At 41.2% G+C, this 16,684-nt stretch overlaps 3 protein-coding genes across 7 annotated transcripts in view; 2 read left to right on the forward strand and 1 right to left on the reverse strand.

Moving 5' to 3' along the window:
• Positions 1-6,705, reverse strand: part of gjb9a (gap junction protein beta 9a) — an 8,481-nt gene extending 1,776 nt beyond the window's left edge. Inside the window, exon 1 of one of the 2 annotated variants that reach the window (XM_048227472.1) lies at positions 6,641-6,705. The gene's annotated coding sequence lies outside the window, so the exon portion shown is untranslated. Of the gene's footprint in view, positions 1-4,319; positions 4,734-6,640 lie in introns of those variants that run through there. The other variant, XM_048227471.1, reaches the window with a different exon arrangement.
• ptp4a2a (protein tyrosine phosphatase 4A2a) lies at positions 5,418-10,366 on the forward strand. Of its 4 annotated transcripts, none has more exons than XM_048227475.1 (8): positions 5,418-5,560; positions 6,683-6,759; positions 7,039-7,314; positions 7,456-7,659; positions 7,835-7,927; positions 8,699-8,829; positions 9,110-9,184; positions 9,442-10,366. In XM_048227475.1, the coding sequence occupies exons 4-8, from the start codon at positions 7,564-7,566 to the stop codon at positions 9,551-9,553; spliced, it is 507 nt and encodes a 168-aa protein (XP_048083432.1). In that variant the 5' UTR covers positions 5,418-5,560; positions 6,683-6,759; positions 7,039-7,314; positions 7,456-7,563; the 3' UTR covers positions 9,554-10,366. The 4 variants fall into 4 exon arrangements, with proteins under 4 accessions (XP_048083432.1, XP_048083431.1, XP_048083434.1 ...); XM_048227474.1 differs by having other exon boundaries at positions 7,490-7,659; XM_048227477.1 differs by having other exon boundaries at positions 7,039-7,210; positions 7,490-7,659.
• A 458-nt stretch (positions 10,367-10,824) lies between these two features.
• ppp1r13ba (protein phosphatase 1, regulatory subunit 13Ba) overlaps positions 10,825-16,684 on the forward strand; it is a 53,538-nt gene continuing 47,678 nt past the window's right edge. Inside the window, exon 1 of the mRNA XM_048227342.1 lies at positions 10,825-11,210. Within this exon, the coding sequence (XP_048083299.1) occupies positions 11,202-11,210 (9 nt within the window). The 5' untranslated portion in view covers positions 10,825-11,201. The remainder of the gene's footprint in view (positions 11,211-16,684) is intronic.

The raw sequence follows: 16,684 nt of genomic DNA on the forward strand, positions 1-16,684 counted from the left end.
AAAAATGAAAAGATAAAAAACAGGGGGCAGCCGTGGCCTACTGGTTAGCGCTTCGGACTTGTAACCGGAGGGTTGCCGGATCGAACCCCGACCAGTAGGCACGGCTGGAGTGCCCTTGAGCAAGGCACCTAACCCCTCACTGCTCCCGTTATTGCAGGCAGCTCACTGCGCCGGGATTAGTGTGTGCTTCACCTCACTGTGTGTACACTGTTTGCTGTGTGTGTTTCACTAATTTACGGATTGGGATAAATGCAGAGACCAAATTTCCCCTCATGGGATCAAAAGAGTATATATACTTATACATTACAGGAGAGAATGAAATGGAATGGAAGGAAACACAAAATTAAATCACTGCCATCTTTACACTTGGGAGCTTAAAGGGTTGGCAGATTTGTGTGTGACATGGTCCTAAAGGGCAAATTTGGAGTGAGCCATACACACGATTGAAACTGCCCAACCTCAGCTTTTGATTTTGCTCTTTTGTGTTTTCCCAGCAGCTTGAAGCTGATCAGTTAAAACACCTGTTGGTGTGGTCAGCTGTTAATGTCATAGACCACAACTATTTACAGAACTACACCTAGGATATTCATTAACTTGTCTTAGCATGTCTGGTATTGTATCAACCTTTCTGATAATATCACACAAATATAATTTGTTAGTCAAATTAAGGATAAATCAGCTGTAACATTAACACATGGTGACACTGCCTCAGCATTTAACTGTTAAGTCATAATCAGTAGTAATAGCCATAATCAGTAATAGTCATAATCAAACATGTAATGGCTACAGAAGGTGAATACTATGGAACTTGGAGTTGATAATCATTCTTTCTGAGTAAAGTGTTGAACTTGGTATTTATGGAAACGGAACGGAAATGCTGGCAGATGTAAATGCCATCACTACATCTCTATCCTCTCTAGCATGATGAGCAGAGCATTTGAAACACAACTCACAGAGATTTGACTGGCAAATTACAATCCTTCCCCTGCTAGTTTTCTATCGCAACAAAGAAAACAAGAATGTTTCATGAATCAGATTCTTCAACGGAGAGTACTATCAGTCAAAAGTGTGGACACACTTTCACATTTATGGTTGTAGAATTAAACTTAACAAAAAAGGGTAAACAAAACAAAATTTTTATATTTTGGCTCTTCAAAACAGACGGTTTTTGCTGTGATGGCATGTGAACATTTCATACTCTTGCCATTCTCTCAACCAACTTAACCCTCTATGGTATAGTGTTGCCATAGGCAACATAGCCTATTTTGCCTTGTTGAAATAAAATGACATCCCTTAAAGAAGTAAATACTAGACAACTCAATACTAACCAATGAAAATGCAAAATAGTGGTCACATGCCCCACAGGCGGCTATTTTGACCCTTCTTTCAGCAGATGCACACGTTTGGCTGGGTATCATATTTTCTCCCTAGAAAATTGTGAATTTTACTAATTTCCCTCAAGTTTACATTCTTCACAAAAACTGACAACCTTCATTGATAAGTAAAGATGTATTTTTAATCATTTTTATGTATATAAAATAATGTATATAATTTAGAAAATAGCAAAAATCTGCATGTTGCAAACAGGCAACATTGTACCGGAATCAGAATAGGCCATATGTAATATAATTTAAGGAATGTAGGGGAGTTATTGTAATGATTTTTGCTGCTTTTAATTTTAATAAACAGTCATTTAAAATAATCTACATGATGATTTGAAGACATTATGATTTGTTTTATGATAGCGTTCCACAATGGTACAATGTTGCCTGTGGGCAACGGGTGAAATATGATATGATACTGTCACATCCACGCTATCCCAGCCCTCTGTTCCAGCTCCAGTCCCTGCAGCTACTCCAGTCCGGCTTCCTGCCCAACCAGCATATGCAGATCCAATCCGTTCATCCTCCCCAGAATCTTAGTTTGCCTTCATTAGTTTCCCGCCTTGTTCAGTGCCCACCTGTTTCCAATCCTAATTAAGTTCCTATTTAAACCCTGGACTCTCAGTGTGTGTTGTCCATTATTATTTGTGGATTCAGCGTGAAGCTCTGTGAAAAGAAAATACCTTTTGTCGTGTTTGCCCACTGTGGCCTTTTGATTTGTTTAAGTAAAGTAACGCCTTGAGCGTCTGCCTCCTAAAAACCTCGTTTCAAGTCCTTGTTTGTGATAGATACTTTGTTTTACTTTTTTGCCTTTCCACCCATTAAACTATCCATCAACATCCATTAAACAATCTGCCTATCAACATCCATTAAACAATCTGCCTATCAACATCCATTCAACTTTCTGTCTATCGACATCCATTACACTATCTACATTCACCTTTTAAACTATATACTCTGTCTCAGGCTTTAAGCATACAATCTGGCTCTCTTAAGACTACTATTTCCTCTGGCCACAACTGTTTCAAAATAAATGTCCACTACAATAATTCACTATTAAATAATTTAACTATTTAAACTACTCAACTATTTAACTGTTCAGCCATTTCAACTGTCAGTTGTTATCAACTATGACTCCTGCCAACTGTTTCCAAATAAAAGTTTGTTTGGCATTTTATGTTAATATACAGTATGTTTATATTTTCATGCACAAGTAATTTCCTTGAAATTACATTTTCTAGTTATTACAGTGCATGAAAATGCACTGTTCTGTTATCCGAAGTCTTCTTCTTCTTCTTCTTCCCACCAAATTTCTGCATCTAATTCAGCATTAACCGTTTAATGTAGAAACTTCGTTCAAACTTTGTAACGTAGGTCTTGAAAAGGACACGTGGGGAATGTATTTTTCACTTTTGTAAACTTTATACTTTTTGAGATATTAATAAAAAACAAGCTTATTTTTCCCCATAGACTTAACATGGGCTGATGACATCACAATGGGCTAATTAACTTGATTTGCACCTGTATAAACTTCCAGCTGCTCACTACTAGGACTCATCAAAGGGCCAGTTTAACTGATTGCACCTGTATCAACTGCTTTCTGCTTAACTAGGCCAACTCTCTCTGTGTCTCTCCATTCTACAAGGATATAAGGCACATTCCATCCAACTTTCTATCCATTCATCCTCTTCAAACCATTCACTCATCCACCCATTAAACTATCCATCAACATCCATTAAACAATCTGCCTGTCAACATCCATTCAACTTTCTGTCTATCAACATCCATTACACTATCTACATTTTTTAAAACTATATACTCTGTCTCAAGCTTTAAGCATACAATATGGCTCTATTAAGACTGCCGTTAAGCAATTAGAATCCTAGGCCAGGTGGCCAGGCTATATTAAACCTCATCTACCTAGTTCAGTCATTCCAACTATTAAACCTCATCTACCTAGCAAATAATTTAACCTTTTAAACTATCCACCTATTTAACTGTTCAGTCATTCCAACTATATTAAACCTCATCTACCTAGTTTAGTCATTCCAACTATATTAAACCTCATCTACCTAGCAAATAATGTAACCATTTAAACTATCCACCTATTTAACTGTCCAGTCATTCCAACTGTATTAAACCTCGTCTACCTAGCAAATAATTTAACCTTTTAAACTATCCACCTATCTGTTCAGTCATTCCAACTATATTAAACCTCATCTACCTAGTTCAGTCATTCCAACTATATTAAACCTCATCTACCTAGTTCAGTCATTTCAACTATATTAAACCTCATCATGTTGGTTGCCAATTAGCACATCATGTTTTAACAATATATTTCACAATGTTTTGCATTTTCATGCACTGGTAATTCCCTAGAATTGCGTTTTCTAGTTATATCCTCACACTGTGCTATAATTCAGTCTGTTGAGGAGTAAATCAACATGGGTTTGAAGTAAGACTAAACTCAAAATCCACACTTTTTTAAACCACCATGTCTGATATTCTGAATTAAAATTTTTATTCTTTATTCTTTAATTAAAATTAAAAAAAGGTTGAAGATATGGCTGGGTTTTGTTGCTAACAGCGATACTGCATTCTATGCCCTACCGGATAAAAGCACATGGTTAAACTACCGGAAAAGCTTCTGGGAAATTGGATTTTAAAGCAATGAGGAGTAGATGCTAAACAAGCAGGAACAAAATTGTTTAACATTAATTTGACTGGTCATGTCTGTGAAGTGTGAATCATAATTTCTTAGCCATATTCCCCCTATTTTGAGTAGATGCCTGACAGACAATTTTGGCATGAGTCAGAACACAGCCCTTCTCAAAAAAGACGCTTCACCATTCTGTTCCAACATGTTCTTTGGTTAAGACCATTTTGTGGATCTTAGACTACATTTTCTGAAAACACAGATAATGAAACGGATCTTACCTGATTAGAAACTCCCGTCTCACAGAAGTCAGAAAGAAAGTGAAAGACAGAAACCGAAAAAAACTAAAAGAAATAAAAACGCAGTGTGATCTTTGCTTAAAAAATCTCGCCAAACCTGATCTAGGCCTCCTGGAAAAACACTGAGCGTGTTTGCAAAGGCCAGGCCCAGGTGTGTGCTTAGTTCTGTCTGGCAGTGGGGTATGTCATCCCACGATGGGTGGTTGTGAGGGTGTGGGAGGTGTCTCTTATTCATAAGGTGTACTTTTACACGGGCTTGCAAAGGGTGGAAGTGCAATGAAACCCTTTCCTGCAACATGAGGAAACAGCCTCTTCGAAGGTATGGCCATAGTCACACCCAGAAGCACAAGCACACATATGATTGTGTACATGCATAGACACACACAAACAGATACACACACGCATACACATGGGGAAAATCCAAGTGTGCTAGTTTTGAAAAATATTGTTTTCTTTACTAGTATCTATATGAAGTGATCTGATTATCATGATGAATATGATTACAGCTTGTATTAGGTATGCATCCCATTCCAGTGTCATATGTTGTCTGTAAATACCTGGCATTTACTGTTTATAAATTTAATTAACAATTAACATAATAATTCCCGTTTAATTATAATAATTAATTAGCAATTATTAGGCTAATTAACATTTAGTTAATTAAATAAGGGTGAGTATGTGATTGGTAAGAACAGCTCCCATTCCTTGGATACCAAAATAATAAAATAAACAGCCTAATTACCGTGCGTTGCGTTGTTACATTTCAATCCCCCCAACCCCACCACAAACACACACACACACACACACACACACACACACACACACACACACACACACACACAAATTCTCATCTCCACCATACGATGGAGACACAGTACGGTTTATACGCTGTTGTAACCCGATAATGTTGCATTTGTTTTGTCATATCGAATTAGTTTTAATGAATTATGAATTATATGGAATATTGATATTGTTTAGATGTTGTTGGGCATGAACGATAGGTTTTTTTTTTTTTTTTTTTTCATTTCCATTTGATGCATCTTTGCCGAATGTTCGACGTACTGAACGATGACGTGACGTGGTATACTGCCCTAGTAACCCCGGTTTTGTTGGCTACACGCTGGTGAACAAACGGATAATGTAGCTGGCTACCTTGCTAGCAACTGCTAGTAATCCGTTCCCAACTGGATTAACTCGGTATTCTCATGTACCGGCTGTTCTTCGTAAGTATACTTTTTTTTACATTAATTGTTTCGATTAGTAACATCTAAAGCGCGCAACGGGTTCTATCGGCGATGACTTTTAAAATCGACCGGCTAGCGAGACCGTTCAATTGAGTTAACGTTATATGGCTAGCATACTAGCATTACACCTCGACAGCTTTCAAGAAATATTTTGATGATCATGATTGCAACTTGTCATTTAACGTTATTCTGTCAGCGTGCGTCTCGGTGGGATAGATAACAGAAGTAATGAAAGGGTATGATATCCATTAGTACAGAACTGTCTGTTGACAAGATTGATTCGGTGTGTGACTGGAGGTAAACAAAACGAGATTATGCTAGCTGGGTAGCTAATGCTAGCTAGCTGGTAAATGTCATTAGGTAGGTCAGGGTAAATTACTTCTCGCAACACAATGGTTTACGTTAGCTGCCAGCTAACCTGCGAGCCAACATTAGCTAACGACGTTGGCTTTGGGCTTACAAAAATCATTCATCATTTCCGTGAAACGTCGATACATCAATACTTAGCTTCTAGGCAGGCAAATCTATCTGTTGCCTCTTTAACGTGGGACAAATGCCCCTGGACCAAGGGATGGAGTTTAACGTTAACATTGTCCACAACATAGACTGTGTTGTGAACTGAGATTGGTTTTGCTAGCGGACCGGTTGATGTTCTAGAAGACATGCCATTAAATGGTCTTTACATGCAAGCTAGTTTGTTAGCTAGCCAACAACAGCGGCTACTCTTTTAACGACGGAACTACATGATTTCAGTGTACATCACTGTAGTTGAATATTCCTGGTTCACAAGGGAACCAAAACAAACACTACAGGTAGGTAACGTTAGCTGGCTAGGTTAAGTTAGCCAGGTAAATAAGGCCTTTTCGGAGTCAAGAGAATTTCCGAAGGTTCACTGATCTTGCTGCTGTGGAAAAATATTGGATATAGTTATATGACGTCTGGCGCTAAATGGTGAGCAAGAGCGGTTACTTATTCATTCTGACAAGTTAAGTTGTCGTTTGCGTTAGCACACACCGCAAATGTAAAAAATCATGTAACGTTGTGCTGTTTTGTTCATACGTCACATGTGGATGTGCTGAAGAAGGTTGCCTCTTTTTTCAGATGCCAGGTGGAGACAGAATCTAATGGTGTGGATAGAATGCGGAATTCTTACAGAGTTTTCTTTACACCTGATGAAAGTAAGTAGCCTTCGTTTTAGCTAATGCACGCGCCATAACATTTTATGGCGTACCACATTCGGGAGACAGAAACCATGGCAACGATCTGTTTTCACACGTAGTCTTTGGCAGTTTTATCGAAGTGTTTATTTGTCCTGGCGAGGACGTGTTTGTCATACAATCTGTTTAGTTCAGGCCTTCGGTGTAAAGTATTATCCTTATTAAGTATGAAAGTAATAACACACTGAAAATTGCGCATACATTCACATAATGCTCTTTTCTGTGTTGTCATGGTTACAGGCTGTACATTTATGGCGTTTGTGAGTGTTAGTGGAGACTTCTGCCAGGCCCAGCACCTGGTCATTGTGGACAAGTGAAGAGAGTGGCCTGCCCTATGAGGACAACACTGCCGCGTCGCCCCGCTAGTACACAGCACTCCAGCGGAGAGGCTGCTTTACCCACAGTTCCAAGTGTATGCCTTGGCTTGAGCCAATTCAGCCATTAGAAAGCCATCACTTTGTTTTTGTTTTTTACTCTCTCAAAACGCCAACAACTCACCACACCCTTCTGAATGGGGTAATTTGAAATCGGAAGTCAGAAGGAGAGCCCACCTTCTTTTTTTTTTTTTTGCATTTCTTTTTAAAAAAAAAAAAAGAGAATTGGTTTATTGTAATTTTTTTTTGTTATTTTTATACTGCATTTTTCAAATATCTATAGGCTGACCTGATCTCTCTCCCTCCCGTTACCGCAGTCAAGTTCCGCAATCGATCCGGTTTTTGAAAGGTAGTCTCCTCAGAATCGTTTTATCCCCTCCAGTCTGTCAACATGAACCGTCCGGCCCCTGTCGAGATCTCCTACGAGTGCATGAGGTTCCTCATCACGCACAACCCTACCAACTCCCAGCTCACCAAGTTCACTGAGGTAAAAATAACTGAGATGCTGCTTGTGTGGTTGGTGATTTGTATGGGTATAATGACATGACAAGTTTTGGTTAGCTTTGGTCAACATCCAAAATTGTGCCACAGTGTACTCTATACTGTACTATAATATATATTGTACTATAATATTCTAAAGGTTTATTCTACTCTCTCCCTAGGAACTGAAGGCATTCGGGGTGCAAACCCTTGTCCGTGTGTGTGAGGCCACCTATGATAAGGCACCAGTGGAGAAGGAGGGTATTGAAGTTCTGGTAAGAGAGTTTACTTTTCAATCACACAATATGCTCTCAAGTGTGAAGAACATTTCTCATTCTCTTGTTGCAACTTAATGTTTTTCTGAGCAAACAGTCTACAGATTACCCTATTCTTTCATGTCTGTCGGCAGTTTGGTATGTTTGAGAATGGAGTCAAAGTAAATTTTAGTCTGTTTTTGCCTTGTGCTATATTGCTATTATAAGAATAAGTATATATACTCTTTTGATCCCGTGAGGGAAATTTGGTCTCTGCATTTATCCCAATCCGTGAATTAGTGAAACACACACAGCACACAGTGTACACACAGTGAGGTGAAGCACACACTAATCCAGAGCTGCCTGCATCAACAGCAGCGCTCGGGGAGCAGTGAGGGGTTAGGTGCCTTGCTCAAGGACACTTCAGCCGTGCCTACTGGTCGGGATTCGAACCGGCAACCCTCCGGTTACAGGTCCGAAGTGCTAACCAGTAGGCCACGGCTGCCCCTGGTAATTTAGTAACTACTACAAAGGCAGTTTAATCAATAAATGCATTTGAATAGTGCTTGCTAGTAGATGATGCATCTACATAAATGTAATAGTTACCTTTCCTTGGGAGGATAGCAGCAAACAGCCTGACATTGGTCTTAAATTAATGTGAGCTATGATTTGTACCAGGGATAATACCCATTCCCTTTTTACATGGTCTGTGTGGAGATATGTGGGATTTTCAGGCATTTGGTATTGTGGTCTCAATTATTTGGTATTGTGTTTTGTTTTGCCCTGTTTTAGCACTGGCCTTTTGATGATGGTTCATCTCCCCCTGACCAGATTGTTGATGACTGGCTCAACCTCCTAAAATGCAAATTCAAAGAGGAACCAGGCAGCTGCATTGCAGTGCACTGTGTTGCAGGATTAGGGAGGTAAGCTTTCTTGTGGTGTCAAAACCTTGGCTTTTTGAACTTAAATTAGTTGCCATCTTGTAGCTCTCCAAGCCCCCACAGAGTACACATTGAGGATGTGAAAATTCTTTTAATATAACAAAAGTGCATAATTTCTGGTGATATCACATTGATTGTCTGAGATGTTAAAACTGTATTGATTGTTGTTTTTAGTAGCTTGGGTTATTTATTTAAGATCTTGCTGTCCTCCATGGACTAACTGTTGTGCGATTGATTTGTAAGCACTTGTTTCTCCCTCCAGAGCTCCTGTTTTAGTGGCCATAGCCCTGATTGAGTGTGGAATGATGTACGAGGACGCAGTCCAGTTTATACGAGAGTAAGTCCACTCTGCTGCCATCATTTTATGTAGGTTGTGTAGTGAATGGTCTAGTGCATCAATAAAGCTTCAGTCACGTTTGAGGAAGTACTTTAAAGATGCGACAACAAGCATTTGCATTGGAACAGATCTGGTAAATCTGTCCTTAGAAGGTGCTTTAAGTAGTTCTGATGTGAGTATTATTATGTAAAATTGTAGGGTTGTTCCCTTCTAGATGCAGTACAACTTCTTGAACTCGTCTTGTCATTCTTTTTCAGGAAGAGGCGAGGGGCTTTCAACTCAAAGCAACTACTCTACCTTGAAAAGTACAAACCCAAGATGCGTCTCCGCTTCAAAGATGCCAACGGTCAAAATTGTTGCATTCAGTAGGAGACTCGTCTGTGAATAAGAGCAACAAAAACAAACAAACAAGCAAACACAAAAGCTACAAGAAGCCTACAAAACGAGTGTTGGCGTAAAAGTGTAGACTGTAAGACAGATTGAAATTGATCACAGAAACGAGCAATGCATTAACTGATTGATAAAATCCATGCACAAAGGAAGGTGAAGATCCATTTTTTTAACAAACATACAGAATGACCATGTATGATGAAGTCTGCAAAGGACATAAATGTCAAATTTGGGCAGATGGCCACCTTTGCAGATCAATGTGACGGGCAGTAACACACCAATATGCACGTGTGTGTTTTTATTTTAAATGACACAGCCTTCAATAAGAACTTAATTGTCAGTACAAGGACTTTCCCAGAAGGTTGTGAATTTTGGTGTGTAGTATGTAAACCTGTACCCATGCTATAAATGACGCAAACAAGTGATTGTGACGGTTGTGATCACATGTCCTTATTTGACACAACATTCACATGTGGTTTACATTTAGGTGCTTCTCTGCAAATGTAAACAGGTACCATACACTAAGCTTAGGTGTGCACAGACACAAATCACCACACGGGTCACCACTTCATGTGTAGGACTCCTACCTGCAGCTGTCTGTTTAAACCTGCTAGTGTTTTTAATCCTTCCTGTTAGTGAAAGTGTGCATACAAACATTCCAGATATCTATTGAGAAACCAGCTTGAAAAGATGGCTGAAAAATAAACAAACAAGAAAGACATTGTTGATGATCGATCCAATAGGCTCCCAGATTTGATTTTTAAATGTTGAAATAAACTTCCTATGATTGCATATTGCATGGTTGTGTAATTATTTTCAAATGGGTATCAAGAAAACCTCACACACACATATGTATATATAGGAATTTGAAGAGCAAATATACACACGTGTGTGTGTGTATGAAAATGTACCCCCCTCCCCCCTGTCCTCAATTAGTGTTTATAATCAAACCTGTTTTTAGTTGTTTAGTGTAGACTACAACAACTGACTAGAATAGAATGCTACCGGCGTATTAAAAGAATGGAGGGAAGTATTTTTTTATTTTTTTATTTTTCTAGTCTCAGCGGTCAGATTGTGATTTTGGGACATTTGGGGCCGAGTATAGATGTAAGTTTGCTTGGCCTATCTGTAATTGCCTTTTCCCAGTGGGGTGTCTAGTTCCATCCCACAACCGGATTGAATGACGGAAAGAGTGTGACAAGCGTGTTTGCAGCTCCTACTGGTGCTGGCGGAAAGCTTTACCACCAAGCAAGTAAGCGATAACTTCTTGGGAAAACTTAAATAAAAGGTTTCTGTATTTCGTTGGTTATTTCACGATGACAAACTGATCAGAGATTTTTTTTATCATTGGTGTGATCAGAGATTTTTTTTTATCATTGGTGGTGTTTTTTCAACTTGCTCTCGACAATCGGAGGAGCCCTGCGCAAATGCCTTCTGTAGGCTACTGATGTTCTGACGTGCGCGGGACTGACCCACTTCGTCCCTGGCTTGTTCGCGGGACGGGACCGAGCGGTATATGGTGAATCCAGAGACCGCAGGAACTAGAGGCTAACTTTGATCAACAACAGCGTCTGATCCTAGAAGAAACCCACGTCCGGTTTGAACTGGGTAACGTTAGCCTGCAGTCATGATGCCGGTAAGTTTTTCTGTAGCGTGTCAGACAGTGATTGCAGCAGCATCGGGCTGTCAGAATCGGTGATTTGGTAGTTAGCCAGCTAATGTAATGTTCGCTAGCTTGAAGGCTAGTCATATTCAACAATTCAGTCTGGCTAGCATTGTTAAATACCTCCGAAAAATACTTTCAGCTCATTATATCGTCAGATGCCTGTTAGTTGACGTCCCATTCGTGTCGTGGTTGGATGTGATTCCATCATTAGACTGTGTTAAACTGCTGAATAGCACCAGTGCTCAATGTCGTCTTGAGCCAGTTGTGATTGTTGCTGAAGACTGAAAGAATGCAGCTTCTGAGTACTGTACTGTGCGCGTTATCACACAGTGCATTGTCCTTCATGCCGTCAGCTGTCCAGCATATCAACAGCACTATGTGTCTGATTCTATTGTCTGTCTGTATTTTGTCTCAAGCCAACCAAATGTTTTGACATTGTAATAGCCTGAAGGAGATCAATAACAATTCTTCAACCTCTTTTCCCTAGACTAACATTTACTAGTAACCACTAACTTATAATATTTTTGGTGTATTTGGGGTGGGTGAAGTGTATCATTCCTCTGGAAAGCTTTGAAACAACAGGCACAGTTTTTGGTAAGAGCTTTCTCTCTCCCTCTCTTCCATGAATCTTGATAAGTGATTGTCGAACATGCAATAGTAACCTGTTGGTTAGTCAGATCCTCCACTCCTCACTCTGCCTGCCTCAGGGATGTCCTTCTGCCCTCTTGACTTCTGTTAACCAGCTTTTGCGCATTGTCCTATTTTTTGACGGCTATTATTAGGGACACTGTAAGTGTAGAGAGCACAGAATTGCATAACTGACTTGGAAACACTTGCGAATCACCTATACACACAGCCTCCTATATAAAACCAATGTGAGCCCATGCATGCATAATGTTTACTGAGACAGCTGAAGTGTGTCAGTTTTGCCTATGTGTCATGTTTGATGGACCATTTGGCTGTGGGGACTGGATTGTCTTTGTGCTGCTGTAGGACAGGAGGCAGTAGTATCCTGGGCTGCCAGGAGGCCGGTGTCAGGTATATGTGTTGTAGCTGTGAGTGACAGGGGGGATTAGTCCATGGATTGTGGCACAGGGGCGCTGACTGTTGTGTGTGTGTGTGTGTTGCTCACTCTCTCCTGCTCGGCAGAGGTGGGGTCAGTTGGCCGAATTCCTGAGTAATTACAACGCACCGGATGAGCTGCCTTTCAAATCCCCCCCCTCCCCTGACATTTGCTCTCCCACACACACACACACACATGAACACACACACGCTTCCTCAATGTCACACGTCACCTCAGGAGTCCCTTTACCAACTCACTCGCATTGTTCAGCGGCGCCAAAGAGTGTTAAAGGAGCAATGCGTGTGGTGAGTAACCTGGCGTGGCCCCTGTGTTGTTTATATAACGCAGGTCAACTAAATCCACACTTTCCCCTGGCTTCTTCTCTCTCAGCCCTATCCAGTAATTAAGTCTAATGAAGGTTTAGGCTTGCTCTGACCCCACAAGGTTGGCTGGCCAACATCAAAAGGGTGAGACCGGTCCAGAGAGGTAAACAGAGCACGGCGCAGTGGGTTAGCCTCTGACCCTTTTGCACGCTGGGAGGTGAGACCCCTTTTTTTTCCCATACAGATTATTCTCTTTTAGTGGACTGGGAAAGGAGCTGGTTGGTATCATGGCAAACTTCCTGTATTTTGCTCTGAATGGAGGTCCAGGGCCAGGTTTTTGAGAACGGCTTCATATAGATATCCACATAAGGATGATTGCAGGTGATTGCCCCCAGTAAATCAGAGAACATTTGGTTATTCTCGTGATGTAATTGTGGCTAAATTTGGCAGTTGGGTATGACAGTCAATAGTGAAGAATGGGTAAATATTTGCTTGTGGGCGCACTTTACAGGGTGCAGTATTTGACAGCTTAGTGTTTTTGTGTTTTTCCCCATCTCATTAAGTCATGGCGTTTCCGGCAGGCCAAGCAAGCCTTTTTTTTTACATTTTATAGGACAATGTTAAAAGCCTAGGCTGCATTCGGACATTTTGAGAGTTGCAGTCTGAATTAGGAGTATCATTAAATCCAATAGCTCCACAGTACCAAGTGGAGCACAGACATAGCCCACTGGATTGCCCTTTTTAACACTTGGCTGCACTCATTTTTTTCCTAGTCTTCTAGTCTTCAGTTGTGCACTGTGTCCCTCAGTCTTTCCTCTTCCTTCAGCTGTCTCTTTTATCTTTGCTTTCTTCTTATCATCTGTTTCATTACAGTCAGATACTGAGTGGCTGAGCATAGTCTGTGGTTAACATTATGACCTTGTGGCCAAAAAAAAGTTGTTTCGGGCTTCAAAAATATAAGCACATATAGAAACGTTGATCAAAATATCCCTCAACTGACACCATCTGCCACACAAAACTTTTACCACAAACTCAACATTAAGATAAAACAAGATAACCTTATCATCCCAGATACATTAGAAAAAAATTTGCTTTTAAAAGAAAATGCAAAATTAGTTTACTTGAGGCTGCTTTGAAGGCCTGACTTTAAAGAGAATAAGATCTGTGCACACTGTAGCTCATTAATCATAAGCTCAGTTTTCTGAAAATCCCTAGTCTCCCCTTCTCTTTCAGTGCCCCCCTCTCTCCTTCTCTCTTTCATTCTCCCTTCCTCTCTCTCTCTCCCTCCCTCTCTCTCTCTATCTCTCTCTCTCTCTCTCTCTCTCTCTCTCTCTCCCTCCCTCTCTCTCTCTCTCTCTCTCTCTCTCCTTCTCTCTCTTTACATGAGTTAGGATGTAATCCATGCAGAGTAGGGATATGATATGCTGTGGTGGAGTTTTAAAGCAGGCAAGCTCTCCTCCTCCTTGCCTGGGTAATTGTTGAGAGGGCATGTGGTGGCACTGTGGGGTTCACTGCCTGCTAAGCTGAGCAGCAGCGGTGGATGGGGAAAGTGTGACCCAGCCTCGTCTCCCTGCGGAGATGGAACAGAAATGGCTTTGTGTCAGAAAAATTGAAAATGGAGAGAAGGTGGGAATGAAAATGGAACGCCTTTCCAGGCCAATAGTGATAGGGTGCTGTTCTTTCTTTCTTTCTCTCTCTCTCTCTTTCTATCTCTCTCTCTCGTTCTTTCTTTTTTTCTGCTTATCAGCCGTTTTTGATTGTTTCTCTTTAATGGAAATGATTAGATTCCATCCTTTTTGCTGTCTTTTCTCTCGCCCTCTTTATTTAGTTTGGCTCGGTAGTCTTCTCCTCTCTCTCACTCTCTCATATTCCACTCTCTTCATTTGCTTCTCCTCACAGTTTACCACCAACAGTTCGTCTGTCCTGCTTCCTGTTTCCGTCTTCCCTTATATCCTCCTTTATTGTTCCTCTCTGTGCTTCTCAAACTCTCATCTTCTATTCTCCTCATCTGCATCTTTACTCTTCCTTTGTTTCGCCCCCTTCTCTCTTAGCTTGCTTCCTCCCATACAATGTGTGTTTAAGAATGATATCAGCTCATTCTCTGCCCTCTCCCCCTCCTTGCACATAATGCAAGGGCAGGGGTTTCGGTGTCTGAAACATAAATCCAGGGAAAGCAAGCAGTCCGGAATTCCAGGGCCGCAAAAAAAAAAAAAAGAGCTGAAGCCCCCTCGGAGCCCTTCAGATCCCGCCCTACCCCACCCCACCCCGCCTCCTCTTCCCCGTCCTCCTCCGAGTCTGAAGCCAGCCCCCTGTGTTTAAGAGCAGCTCGGTGTTAAACGTCAGCTGTCAGGGTTAGCCGAAGATGAACTGCATTGTTTACTCCTTAACTGCATTGAAACTTTCTCAGTCGAGAACCCCCCATCTTTCTCACGCAAACACACACACACACACACACACACACACACACACACACACACACACACACACACACACACACACACACACACATCCCTCCCTCCCTTGTCCAGGAGAGGCCACTCAACAGAGGGTGACAGACATACCTCCATGGATGAAGCGGTTGCTATGGACACGGTATTGACCGCTCGTCCGAGGGACTCAGGAGGGACTGTAAATCAGGTGTCACTGCGTGTGCTGCTGTGTCTGAAATCCTGCAGTGGGACTTTGGAGCCGCTGTGTTCACACCGCATGCAGTGCCTTGTTATTTGAGCGTTAACATGATGCACAGCATTTCTTCCGCTATATCAATGTTTACTGAAGTGTGTTGACTGTAAAGCAGTGTTTGCTTTAGAGGGAGCTCAGTTGTGCTAGAGAATCTTCCTCTGCTCTCTCTTTCTCTTTCTCCCTCTCTCTCTCTTTCTCTTCATTTCTTCTTCACTCCATCTGAGTGCATTCAGTCCTTACAGTAACCAGCTCCATATCATTTTTTTCTCTGGATAACAGAAGAAGTAATAGGCCTGTGCAAAAGGCTTAGTCTGGGTGCCATTCCGAACTTAGTCCCGCCCACAACATTTAAGTTCGGGAAGTTCAGTCTGGCATTGCTCCATTGTGGTGGAAGTATGCTCGCCCTAAATCGGGCGGACCAATCAAATCAGGCTTTATGATGATGGACAGGTGAGCAACAGCGCCTGGTCTATCACGTCATCTGAGCACGCTTAGATTAGGCTTATGTCTGAAACAAAAACGCTGTGGCTTGAAGGATGCATGGCTTTTAAGACCCCATATGAAAAATTCATATTATTTCATGAGGTTGTGTCACTGAAAACAATTATTATTTATATGAAAACTTTGGCCAAAGTTGAGATGTGGGAAAACTGGTGGTTTCACTTTCATCAAGGGAAAACAGCGCTGTTGCATTGCGACATGTTCCCTCGGTCGTTTGAAATCTCTGATTGACCACCTGTTCGAGGGATTTGCGACAGCCTTTCCCAGCTGTTTAACATGTTTGTAGCATGTCACTGTTCAACAGAATTATTTTTAAAAACGGAGGGGATATAGGAGAAGAAGGATGGTTCATGTGTTTTCTTCCTACACCTCACAGTAAGCTATTTTGTTGCTCTGATTGGTTAGATCTATCCAGAGGCATTCCCCCCCCTGTATCGATTGAAACACGCCCCATAATTACGTCCCAATGGAGCAGTATCAGACTCATATTCTGACTAGTATGACTACGTCAGGCTACAAAAGGCTTAGTTACAGCCATAAAACTGATCGCACCAGGTTATTAATTAAGATGTAACAGAGTTGCTCTGCAGCATAAATAAGTCCTGTCACTTGTCCAAACTTAAAATATGCCATCAGCAATTCTGGATAACGTCACATCCATTGATGTTTGAACCATCCACCAACAAAACACCATGAGCCAACTCAAAAATCCAGCATTAGGTTCTGGAACCGTTTCTCCGATTAGATCTAGAAAAACTGGTGTCTAGTCCCCCCTTTTGGGGAATTGCTAACAGTATCTTTAATGTCCAAGTCAACATTAGTTTCTGGAACCGTTTCTCCGATTAGATCTAGAAGAACTGGCGTCTAGTCCCCCC

Source organism: Alosa alosa, chromosome 19 (assembly GCF_017589495.1).
Source record: "Alosa alosa isolate M-15738 ecotype Scorff River chromosome 19, AALO_Geno_1.1, whole genome shotgun sequence".
In the NCBI taxonomy this organism is placed as follows: Eukaryota; Metazoa; Chordata; class Actinopteri; order Clupeiformes; family Clupeidae; genus Alosa; species Alosa alosa.